Raw genomic sequence first — 13,351 nt, forward strand, 5'->3', positions numbered from 1 at the left:
CTCTGAAAAGCACGCCTTTCCAGCCTTTCCAACGCCAACATTAATATCAATAAACCCCCCAATTGTTTTTGTTTGCTTTTTTAACAACCGATTTACTGACAGAAACTAGAAACCAAAAACCATATTGCAAGTGAAACCGAGCGGTTGCAACAGCCGAGGATCTTGCCACCTTCTGTTTGGACATAAAAGTAGGTTAAATCTACTTTAGGAGGCATGCCTCTTTACCAGGAAGAGCTCCAAATCGAAACAATAAGAGCTGACTGCTGTGCTAACAGAACGTGATGACAGAGCCCCCCCGGTAGCACACACACTAGAAATGCAAAAGTCAGGCACAAACGTCTTGAGGCATTTACTGCCCTACTTCTACCAGAATGGAAATGCATAAACAAATAAATTGTCCAATTGGCTTATATCGTGTTTACAGGTGCTTTCGCATTTTATCTTTGCTAATGTCCAGCCCCAACATTCAGTTCAGTTTAATAACAGACTCTGTGAAAAAGGTCAAAAACGTGCTCCGCTTATTCTAGCGTATCGCAGGCAAGGAACAGAGAATGCACTGCACTTCTTTAAAGTAGGCTAACACAGCTATGGGTAACAGCAGGGCAGACGAGCCATGGATGACAGCCCAGGTTCATTCCAAAGTGCCGTCTGACGTAGAAACGTGCATTAAAACACTCACATTTTTTCCTGCTGTTTTCCTCTCGCGGCCCCCCTGCCGTTCGGCGGTTGTCTGAATCCTGTAGACTCCTCGAACCCGGGGGCAGGCTGGTGCAGAACGCAGCCTTCACGCTGCCCTCGCTGTCAGACACAAAGACGCGTCTGTAACAGTCTGGGGGTTACGCGGTCCCAGCGAGGGGCCGGCGTGCCCCTCGGCCGCCCAGCCAAGCAGCAGGGCGGACGCGGAGACACTGCCCGCGTGCCAGGCGCGCGCGCCGTGACAGCCCTTCAGAACCTCCTGAGACAGCCTCCACCTCGCACGCAGCAGAGAACAGCAGGCTTCCCACCAACACAGGACACTGGAACTATGAAGGAGATTCCAGACAAGAACAGCCCTGACAATCCCCTGTGGGCAGGCTGAGCCATCCTCAAATTGTCTGCATTCGGTCCTCTAGTTATGGGACAGCCATTTCTACAAATTAGTCCTCAGTAAGCAGGAATTCCGAGTGGTGTCATTTTAAAAACTCTGCTGGTAAGAAAAGCTTGGCCCATTAGCCTCTTATAAGCCAAAAAAAGATTTCCTTTCCAACAGAAGATGAATGTTACGGAACAAGCTCCACTGGCAGCCCCTTGTAACGGGGGCTGGGGCAGGTAAACTCCAATAAAACACCAGGTCCTGATGGTATTTCCCCCTCATACTCAAGGAAATGAGGGGTGTAATTCACTGACCCATAACAAGGATATTCCAGAAAGAATTGGAATGAAAGGCAAATAAAAAATGTCAAAGTTTGTCATTTATTCTTTTGTTAAAGTAGCATTTCCCCAGCATTAAATAATGATGATTAAATACCACATACCGATGTCAAAGAGGCATGACTCCAGGTGTGCCACACTGCACTGGTCCAAAAAGTGTCTGCATTGAGAGGTGTAGTTAGCAAAACCTAGCATTACATTTGACAACTTGTGTCTGAGCATTTTGCTGCTTCTGTTGCAATTAAAATGTTATTGGAATGTATCAGAAGTCAAGAAGTAGATCAAGAAAATAGTCAAATTCAAATGCACAATGCATTCTTTGTAAAAATGTGGTTTGTAAGGGGAAGCTGAAGTTAATTTACAGAATTTTTAATTTATTCTCCTCTTTAAATGTCTTAAATTAGCTTCCTTCTGTCCTGAATGTCACAATGTAGACTGAACTTGTGAGACCAAGTAACATTAAAGGGATATTTACATTTTGATGATCGAAAACCGAATTAAACATTAGTCCTAAGACTCTGACTCATGAGGATGCATATAATAATGTTACAGACCCGAGAAAAGAATGTAAAATCCTGGGTATTAGCAGTACCTGCTGTGTCCTTAATCTACAGGCAGCTGGGAAAATAAGAAACACTTTTGATGTTATTTATTCAGCTGCAGAAGGTATGAGAGACTAGGAAGGCTGCTTAGATCTCAACTGGTTCAGTTCTTTTAGACCTGTAAACCCCTGCAAATTGGAAGGGAGGTCTGCAATATCCTGCAACACTGCTCCCAGTCTGCGAAACAGCAGTGTGTACAGGCATCTTAGAAGGCAGTGTAAAGGTTGAACTCAATTCAAAGGGGGAACCAATTTCTCAAACCGCGTATTAAATCTCTGTAACAAAATAAAATCATTGACGTTATAGAAAGAAACGTCCAAATTTCGAATTAAGCACAAAATCGTGAATTTTGTGAAAATAATGTAAGCGCCCAGTTGTCCAAAACTCGCATTCGAGTTCCCACAAATTGTGACATGAAGCGATCCTTCCTGCTTACTAGTCACTGTAATGACTAATGTAATAAGCTGTACCAGCGAATAAGTACAGGTTGTGCAGCAGAAATTTCACCGCAGAAAAGTCTGCTTCCGTTCCAAGGTGATCAGCATGAAGAATTAACAAGTAAATAGTATTTGTCTGCAAACCCATCTTGAAATCGAGAGCAACATTTCTATTGGATTAAAAGAGGAGTATTCACAAGCTTGCCTGTTTACAATGTAAGATGGCCGCTTCACATCACTCGAAGTCTTGATGCCTTGTTCTGAATCGCAGAGCATTGTGCTGCACATACCTGGGCATTTTGTCTATTTTGTGAGATTCTACAAATAACTGTGTAGATTTCACTTTCACTGCAGTTTGAAATGCACTCATCAAAGCTGATTCTTTCTAACACTAAAATATAAAAATAGCTTTGCAGTTCCCCTTTATCATTCACTGAGCAAGATAGTTATCATTAAGCCTAAGCCATAATCTATCTGTGTTCTAAATTAGGAAGACTAATTTCCCCCTATCTCTGGTTTATCAATATCGCCTTGACATAAAGCTACAGAACATGAAATCCTAAAGACTACACTGGTCTTAGTTTTCCACATTTCTTGGTTATACACTAAGACAAAAAGCAAAACAGTTCTCACACCGTAAAATAACTTGTAAAAGGCCTTCGCTTTTCACATGAGACATCTTATTTAAAAATCAACATGGAATATATGCTGTCCATAGTTACTTAAACATAAACTGCAATGCTGGCCAAACCAATAGATTGGTTTGCCTGAACACAGTGTGCCATTCCTGAAGCAGAAATGCATTCAGAGGCATTTGCTCTGAAGAAGCTCTGAAGAAGCTAATGTGTGCAATATTGAACTGCATGTTCCACCAGCTTCACCAGTTTTTAATAGGACTGAGACTCTCCCCAGGGAATGTGAAGTCTTACGTTCCACAAGCTAATCATTCATTGACCTTGTAGCATCGCAGGGCATATAAGAGCCAACATGCATTTTACACACAGGTACTGGCAGAGTCAGGCAGGAACCCCCTTCACACACATTCAGACAGAGCACTCTGTGGAGAGAGAGACAGCTGTGAAGAGACAGCTTTAACACCAATCTCCCAGCAGAACACTGTGCTCTGAAGAAAAGGATTTTCATCTCAAGTCACAATATTTTATCCTTAGTTGCAAAATCCTGAGAAGCAGTTGCTCTGTTTGCCTAATCTACGCGCCCACTTGCACTTTTGGAATTCTGCTGTGCTTTTTTTTTGATGTGATGAGACACTTTAACCACACACATGCTGCTCATTTCAGCACAGCTCCAAGAACAATATTCACTGTGACTGTATGAATGAGTCAAGGGTGAGTGAAAAGATATATGTAACAGTGGAGAGCCAATTAATCAGTGGATTCAATTATTTATTTTTTCAGTTATTTTATATATATATGTATGTATGTATAAGTCCAAGCCACACTATTACTGGTTAACCCACACAGTGTCTCAATCAAAGTCACTTATAGGAATCTATACACCCAAAATATATCAGCCATGCTGAATTACGCCTTCCACTGTCTTATTCATTTAACTGGGAGTGTCTGACTAGTCAATGTATTAAAACACAGCACAATAAATTATGTTCTACATATAAATATTAAAACAAACCTCATATCTTTTGTTGAAAGCACCTTGAGCATAAAAATAATTGGACATTAAGCATTTTCGCGACAAAAAAACAGACTGTGCCGACCGTATCGGATGTGCACGTTGTATTTGTAAACTGCTGTCCTGATCATGGATATGCACAGACACAAAAGGCCTGGTTATCGTATATAGGTCGGAATAAGCAATGCAGTAGGCAAACTGCGGCACGTGTTGCCATGGCGATGCAGTCATTAATGCCATTTTATTATTTCAAATGACCGGCCACTGCAGAAGGGAGGTCATGATTCAACTGTTAGCACGATGTTTAGATCCCTCCTGACGTTGGGTTCCATCAATGAGGTTTACTTCTTCAGAATAACGGGGACTTAAAATAAAAACAACAAAATACAATCTGGGAGTTTAGAGCATGGATCTCCTTCCTCAGTTTCTCTCTCTCTCTCCACTCTCACTCTAAGTGACAAAAATCATGTTTTTTTTATATTTATACAATTATTCTCTTCACACACAAACAAAAGAACACCATACAAACCTTTTCCTACAGATGTTCACCTCCTTCTGAGAAACGTCCCCATTACTTGTCTTTCATAACTGAATGAAATTGTGCATATATTTTTTTAACTATTCTTTCAACTGAGGGCACCTTACAAACATGACTAATCTGGGTCCTGCATCAGTCAGCAGAGCTGCGCTGCAGGAGTTGGGCTCGCTCCTGGTGAAAAGTCTCATGATCCATGAGCAGGAAGTTCTTTCAGGGGGGATTCTGATGGTGAGGCATTCCGTCCTAATCCCACATGAGCCTGTGGACCGTTTTTCTTGCCTGCTCCTGAACTAACCTTAAGAAAACATTTGTTTTTCAGATGAATGCATAGACCGTTGGTCATTCTGTGACTGGATCTAAATACTGCGAGTTGAGCCACATGCCCTGTAGGCACATAGAATCAGTTCCTCTGTCCCAAGCGAATTTCCAAGGGAAGTAAAATGTTTAATGTGAACTCGTGCTGGAAAGGTCCTGGATTGATTTTTAAATTACTGCAACAACCATCTTTACCTTGACTGTAAATAAGACTGAACTCTCCTCCCTTGACAGCTACACATATTTAAGATTTAGTGTGAGAAGGGACTGATGTAGTGTTTGCTGGACATCGCACAACCGAAGGTCCAATGTAAAACAACGTGGACAGTTTACAGATGTATGATTTCTTGGTCCAGGCCATGACATTTATTGTACAGCACAGAAATTCAATCTGTGCAATACTAAGACTTAAACAGGATTAACGCCGCGAGAATATTCCCAACAATGGCAACAGCAAGAACAGCTGCGATCACAGATTCATTTTGGCCGTTTGTGTTCTTACAGACTGGAAATCGGGCAGCAGTGTCTTACGGGACAAAGCTTTAGCCAAGCAAGCGCTCCAGGAAATCACGTTGTGAAAATCTGGCATGGTTAACTGAAACGCCCAGATGACCAGCTTTTAAAACACGGGCCACGGCACACACACAGCTGCTCTCCACATAATATATCATCTCATAAATCACTCGGCAAAATTAAGACTTCACGCACAACAAACTCTGCACGACTTCCAACCTCAATTCTCCCGCTGTCAACGAACTGTTGACTGCTTTTCAGCTAGATTTAATAAGGTTTCTGAGAACTGGAGTTAATGCAGGCTAAGAAGGTTGGTCTTCTCTTTGCAACGTTTCCACAAGATGGATGGCCAGCCGAACCAGGCGAGTCCGTTGAATGGCCTAGTTTTCCACTCACCTCAGATTAATTGTAATTTAATTTACAGATGGGCTTGCGAGATCTGCACGCAAGCTAGATGGCAAGTAAGTATGGCAAATAAATCACAACACAAATATCAAATACTCTGCAGATTCCACTTAATCTGTTTTACTGGCTCTTTTTAGACAATTTCAAGATCACATTAATTTTTAGACATATGGATGAATTTCTTTAGCCATGTTGATACTATAATAGTATTTTTATATAAAAACTACAGTAGCACCAATTTACATTTTAATGTGAAACTCAAGTCTTCACAGCTGTCATATAGGCAGAACATTTTTTCCACAGTTGATTGATCAGGAAGGCAATTGCTTACACCAAATGTTACAAATGTCAAAAATACATCATCCTGAAGAAATGCGGTCCTGCACGCATACTGTTCGGTCCCCAAGTTTGGTTTGCTGACATTTGCGTTGCAACACAAAGTGCAACATTTTTTCTGAATTAGATTGGCAGATATTATTTGCACATTTAGATTGCTGATAAATATAGCTAATTTGAAACATTCTTTGATTTATTACTGATTAAGCTCCACCAGGATGAAGAATGCATGCAGAGATGTGTTCAGTGATTGATTTCTACAGTGAAAGGTCTGAGCGGCTGGTTAATTCCTGCTGCTGCTAGCCCAAGGTTTGGTCACAAAAAAAAGTAATACTAGGTCCTATACTCACATGCGAGTGCCACCAGATTAAAACAAATACATTTCCAAAATCTAAAACACCTTTTAAAATATTCACAGTTAAGTTGTGAACACTGACTAGAACAAAAAATAAACAACAGCAAACAACATTTTACACAATTCCTACTTATGTATATAACACGCTGAACTGGATCTTAAAACACAAGGTCATGTATTTATTTTGACACGTTCTGCCACGCCATGTTAAATATTCAGCCAAATCACAGCCTACAGCTCCACCTAGTGGTTGAAGATAAAACGTTTTAAAACGATACACATTCCAAAAATAACTCAAGAAAGAAATTGAATCTCTATAGCTATGCTATCCTATTAAATAGCATTAGAACAGCTATGTTTCTTTCAAGATATGATTTCATGCATTAAGGAGTACAACAACAAAATGCCAGTACACACTATGAATTCTTTGCAACTAATAAAATTAATTTAAAGATTTTCACACACAAGCTATTTACAATAAGAGGAAATGTAAAACTTTGAACCCAGAACAGATCCTGCCTTTATTACGAAAACTGCCTCTAATTCATTGCAATCCTCTAGCAATTTTAAAGAAAGTGGAAACAGAACACCTCTTGCTTTCCTCAGATACCCTAAAACATGCTGCATTACATATTACAACAGTAAATTATAGAATAATATACGGCACATACACCAGTAATGTTTCCTAAACACAAATAAGCCTTCAGGACACTCATATTAAAAAAACTGCATTTGCAAGGCATTCCACAATCAAATAACAAAATGCAATGTGCACCTCATTTTTTTCAACAATGAGTCTATTTTTTGTAAAAAAAAATATATTTACGCTCCCAAACCCAGCGCTGCATTTTCAAAAAATACACCCATCAATCGTTTAAGTCCGAATTCATCATGCAAATTAAATGCCTAGCACACGACAGCCTTACCTTATCTACAGCACGATAAGTAGGGAGGTGAGCGCAGCGTGCGCTGAAGGTGATGTTTCCTGTGAGCAGGCTCGAGCAGCAGCTCTGGGAGGGGAGAGTGTGAATGGAAGCGATCAGGAGGCAGTCATGCCTCTCGCCGGCGTGCAAGAGTCATCGGGAAGCACCGGCGACACAATGGAACTAACTGGATACTAGACTGCAAGCAACCCAGCTCCCTGAGACAATGGCAAACGTGCAGGAAGGAGAAAAAAGTGCACTGAGTCAGCATTGTGACAGGAGGCGGCGCAAAACAGAGGAGCTGGCAGAGCCAGCATCCAGGTAAGATCCCTCCCCAGCGGGAACGAGGCGCCTCGGCATGACGAACGGCCCCGCTCCCAGGGGCGCAACGACAGCGCGGCTGTCGGGGGGCGGGGGGGGGGGGCAGCCTCCCCTGCCCCGCGCGGAGCTCGGCAAGGCCCCGCCGCGGGCCCGCGCACGTGCCTGACTGCACGGCTGGCGGGAGCGCGGCGATCCCCGGGAGCGATTACCTGGGGTCACAGAAGGTCTCGCCCGCCGCGGTGGCGGGAGGAGGAGGCGGCGGCTGTATCGCTCCGCACTCCCGCGGCTGGATAGGCTCCTGGTTGTGGGGCGGCATCCTGCCTTCCTCCTTCCTGGGCTTCGCCGCCGGAGTCGTCCCCGCGGGAACGCTGCCTGAAACGGGAAGAGTTTCACCGAGCGTGAGGTGCGTTGGCCCCTCAGTCACGTGCTCCTGCCTCCTCCCTTCCTGCCGAGTGGAGTCTGAGCTGTCAGTACGCAGAAAGGTGCAGACGGACTTGATGAGACGAATACACCCCCTTCTCCCTTGTCCATTTCAGAAATACGCAGGGTTTTAAAACACTGGGCTGCATCCCAGTTTTCGGTCTGGTCTGAAAACGGAACCTTACAGAATTCTTAGTGGGAGAATCGGTCGGTGCTTCCTAATGCATAAGAAAGTGCATGTGCTTTTCAGAGCCTGCCCTGTCATCTGCCCCGACGGGTTGCTTCAGTACTAGTACTGCTACCCGCCTCCTAGCACAAGCATCCACACGGTACCAAGCGCGGAAATCTCTCAGAACTGACGGAACCAGAATACCTCTGCACTCTGGGCTGGGAGTGACAGGAGGCTGGCGCCCGGCAGAAAAAGGTTTCAGAGGTGAAACAAAGAAGAACAGAAACAAAACAAATAAAGTAAGTTTGCAGCAAAGAAACAAGTTGCTCAAGGGAAGCAGGTCCCTTGCTACCCATCATCAGTCCAGGATGAAATCTCAAGCCAGCAGAAGGCTGACCCACAGTAGCTTCCCCAGTCCATAGCCCTGGCTAGCCAGTAATCTGTTCAGAGCAGTGGCTCACAGAGGGCTATTTTCTGCACGCTCTTAGTTTGAAACAGTGGCTTATAGCCGTAAACACTGCATTATACGTTTAGCAATGGCTTACAGCAGCAGCAGCCACTTAAAGTGACTGAAATAGACTTCTTCATCTTCTGTAACACTGTTATTGTACATATCTATACATCTATCCATCCCTTTTCTAACTGCTTCATCCAATTTCTAGATCAGGGTCGCAGGGGACCCAGAGCTATCCCAGGAGGCACTGGGGCAAGGCAAGGTACACCTTGGATGCAACGCCAGCCCATGGCAGTATTTCAAACACTAAAGCACTCAAATGCCATAAAGCCCCATTCCCCAGCACACACACACTTCATTTGGACCTTCTGGAGGTATCTGAAACCTCAGCTGTGTTCCTCTGAATCCTGACAGTTTCACTGATCTGACGGTGTGCATCTCAATAATTCATTAGTACCGTATGGCCCAAGAAGCAGTATTCCCCAATTAATAAACACTGTTAACAGTGCAGCTGGTTGGATGGCAGAAACACAGATGTACAAGTGATTTTCTTATATTTGTTTAATAATAAAACTTCTAAAAGCATCTTAATTGCTTATGAGAGGACTATTATCAAACCTGCAGGCTAATACATAGTATGTGCCAAAATCTCACAAGTGTGTAGTACACACTGGGGGAATGAAGTCTAGCACACTAAATATGCTAACCTTAAACAGAAGAGTGACAGCTTCTGTTATCTCTATCTATCAATCAATACCTCCATTCACAAGAACAGAAATGCAACTGTTTGTGTTTGCATTGTTTCTCTGAACACACAGATTTACAATGACTGCCCATGTCGTGCGGTATCAATGAGGTATTCAGTCACCCAGCAGAAAGGGACTCCCAACACACTGCCTTATCGTGAAACCCAGCTCTGATACATGTGTAACCAACAGAGCAACATTTGTCATCTTAAAACTGCGCAGCACTTAGACCAGACAATGGCAGCCGGTTGAGAGCCTGGTCAAGAACTAATCCAATCCACGGACTGGGCACAAGATTACAGCGGCAAGGACAGCATATTAATGGGATTGTTTAATCATTTCACAGGTGGTATAATGGTGAGGCAGAATAAATCTGGAGCAAAATGTGAACAGCAATCCGTCAAAGACAAATACACACATTTACTGTACACAAACTTTTTCCTGAAATATTGTGTGACAAAGAACAAATTCTTTTCTCTACAGGTCAATTGTGTTCAATTATTTGAAATGCATTCTTGTATTTGCTGGAAGGAATGTGACCATTTTACTTTTTGTTAGTAGTGTTACTCTTCTAAATCATGCAATAAAGAAATCATACATTTGCAAATCGATATTTAAAACATCTCAATTCCTTGTGTCTAAAAAAACAGTTTAGCTTATTACTGTTTTGTAGAAAGAAACATGCTCTGGAATGTTCAGATTTTCGATGAGGTTTCTCTCACTTTTTTTAGCATGAAACTTACTATATCGCGTGTGTTCTTAGTTCAAAACACTGAAAACGTCAATGTGGCGTCACAACCCTGCATGTTTTCCATAAGCCGTTCAATTTACAGTGAATGTCACTTGCAATAACTCAGCCGTAACAGTTCAAAATATGTTGTCCTTCACTGTTGTATTTAGAAAGAAACACCTAATGTTTCTGTATTGATTAAATTCACATGCCTGTAGTTAAGCCACTTTAGGGCTTTGCAGAGGTCAGATTAGATAGGTAAGCCTGGAAACACTGGCAGGTTTAAGCACGTTCAATTAAAAAACAAACACAAACGGGCACAAATACACACACAAAGACACAAGAACAGCCTAGACTGTCCCCTGCGTCATCACAGCCAGACAGGACACGTCCCAAAACACCCGACCGAATCAGGCTCAAGGGCATGCATCAGAGGGTTCAATCCTTGACCGTACCTGTGCAGTCCAGCAGAAAACAGGTAAGCAAATGAGGACACACCTCTTCGAGGACGGAGCAGAGAGCGCAGAAAGCGTCAGGACCCCTGACCGCCAGCAGGTCCAGCAGCACCTCCCCCCTCTCCCTGCCGGCCCCGCGCCCCAGGACCTCCCTGCACTCCCCCGGGGAGAGCACCTCCCGGGCCAGCAGGACCGGCAGCGCCGCGCTGGCGTCCAGCTCCGCCAGGATCCTCTCCCGGTGCTTCCTCAGGATCTCGCCGGTGCTCTCCCTCCCCCTCCTCGTCGCCTGCCTGCGGCCGAACCACATCCGGGCTGCGCTGCCGAACATTTCGAGGTGCCGCGGGGGGGCGGGAGAAGAGAGCCAGCTCCGTTCACAGCCTTTTCCACGCCGCGTCCGAAGGGGGAAACGCACATAGTTTTGCCCAAGCGCAAGAGCCGGTGGAGCGGATTCCAATCCCCCAGTTATTACATCTGCAGCACAGGACAGTCTGGACCGGGCACAAAGTGAGCTCCGTGGTTACAGCCTCTAAGAGGATTAACCCTGTAATTAGCCCACTACAGACTGTTAACTACTACGGGTCCACACGTAGACGGCTTTGTTTTGATTTGTCTCCTGTTCTGCCATATTTTGTCTTCCTGCGGTGATGACAGACAAGATTTTCAGATTCACATCCACCGCTGTCAAAAAATTAGCTGTGGGCAACACTTCCTCATCCACATTCACAAAGGCAGCTGTTTCTAGATCAGCCAAATACCACCTTAGGTCCACCTCCAGAGATCACAGTACCTGTTTGATCAAATTAAAGACCACAGTGTATCCCACAACAGTTCCACAAAAGTATTCCTTCTGCAGCGTGGTAGGTCTACTGAACTCAAAATGTAATCTATTACTGCGAACATCTTCTTTTCTTTGCCAGGGTCCATCTTTACACAATATTATATTAATCTGGCACCAATGAATCTGTTAATATGATTATAATGTATCATCTGTTCATTTCATTTTGTCTTCACTTTCAGATACAAACACACCAAAAGAAACCAACTGGTGGCTCTCAAGCAAATTCAAAGTAAAGAAGAATGATGAATATTTACCTTATCAGCTGGGGACAGGGACCCAGAAAGGAGCCCACGGGGATGTTTCTGCGGTATTTCTTCACTCAGAACCGTAGTGTTTGGACAGTTTCCGTTCCGAATCTAGAGAAAAAAGGAACCCAAGAATTTCTCACACTGACACAGTTGTCGATGCTATCGCGTCGGTGGTGTACTGAGTATTTTTTTTCTTTGCTGTACAGCGGGATTTTAACAACAAAGCGGAGAGCCGAGTTAATGCCAGACGAGCACAATGGGATTAATATTGTGGAGGCTGATCCTTGGAGGGCTCGAGCTCGGGAGCTCCCCGCGGCAGCCGACGGTGATAATCTCCGCGGGCACGTGCTGGGCCCAATACACAACCATAAGGGAGAACAGGTTGTTAGGTAATTGGCGTTTGAGAAACATATGGGGTCTATATACTTAATGGATATACCTTCAAGTCACCCCCCCTCGACAGCAATCTACCTCGCTGCCAAGTCGATCTTTGCGTTTCTACACCCGTCGATTCCGTACAGAGCGCTATGAAAATGCAATAGCAAAGGGGAGATCGTTCGGTTACATTTATTTACAGTATTTAAAATCTCACCGTGGGCATTTAACAGAAGTAGAGAGGAATACAGTCGCACGTCGCTCTCTGAAATAAGTTTGTGTCGGCGGAGAAGTGCGAATGTAAAAGCTTTTTTCGTTTTCCTCCAACAGCATAGTATCTCTCTTCTGAAAATTACTGCGTCGCCTTCAAAGTCAAACGAATGATGCCAGTTTCGCAACAGTTAAAATCCAACAGATGGTTTTAAATCATTTCAGGACAGTCCTTCCTAAGGGATGCATCAAAACACCGGATCCCACAACGGAACTACTTTGAATAATTTTTAATGCGCCCAAATATTTGAATGCATGCCATTCCGCTGGAATTAACAGACCAGAGGATACACAATTTAAAATGCTTTCAGAGGGTGGCATTAAAAATTAAACAATGCTACCCTATTCCAAAAAGTATGTGCATATCACGAAAATTAAGGGATACACCAGTATACCTACTGAGTGCCATTTATCACGAGAAATCCCTGCTGTAGTTTAACAGACTTCATAACTGACCTGACTTCTTTGTTGTTACCGGCCTGAACGATGCTGCGTCTCTTTTATACGATAAATTCGTAGGAGCATGTCCTCAATTTAACACCGTCCCTCTTCATTCATGTATATAGTAGGCTATACATAAATGAATAATGACTTAGTTAAATATTAACTTGTTAAAAAAAAACTTACCATAGAGATGCAGTATGTGGACCACGTGTGAAGTTTGAAAATGTAGCTTCGTATGTGGAGCAGCTAAACGCTGAGGAACCGCTCCGTCTCTATGAAAAAGAGGCAGGAATCGCGGGACAGACAATCATAAGGTTTACATTTCGCAGGAACTTTATGGGTATAGAAAACATATAGCTCAATGTTAAAAATATAAAAACAGTGTTGAGTATTGAAAGGT

The 13,351-nt window shown here is 43.5% G+C and overlaps 1 protein-coding gene across 1 annotated transcript in view; it reads right to left on the reverse strand.

Annotated features, from left to right (window-relative positions):
• tjp1a (tight junction protein 1a) overlaps nt 1–13,179 on the reverse strand; it is a 149,500-nt gene extending 136,321 nt beyond the window's left edge. Inside the window, exons 1-3 of the mRNA XM_088641015.1 lie at nt 13,135–13,179; nt 11,869–11,970; nt 8,012–8,174 (exon numbers count right to left, since the gene is read on the reverse strand). Of these exons, the coding sequence (XP_088497141.1) occupies nt 8,012–8,118 (107 nt within the window). The 5' untranslated portion in view covers nt 8,119–8,174; nt 11,869–11,970; nt 13,135–13,179. The remainder of the gene's footprint in view (nt 1–8,011; nt 8,175–11,868; nt 11,971–13,134) is intronic.
• Between the last annotated feature and the right edge of the window lie 172 nt (nt 13,180–13,351).

The sequence above is a fragment of the Lepisosteus platostomus genome, chromosome 7, assembly GCF_059453375.1.
Source record: "Lepisosteus platostomus isolate fLepPlt1 chromosome 7, fLepPlt1.hap1, whole genome shotgun sequence".
Classification (NCBI taxonomy): domain Eukaryota; kingdom Metazoa; phylum Chordata; class Actinopteri; order Semionotiformes; family Lepisosteidae; genus Lepisosteus; species Lepisosteus platostomus.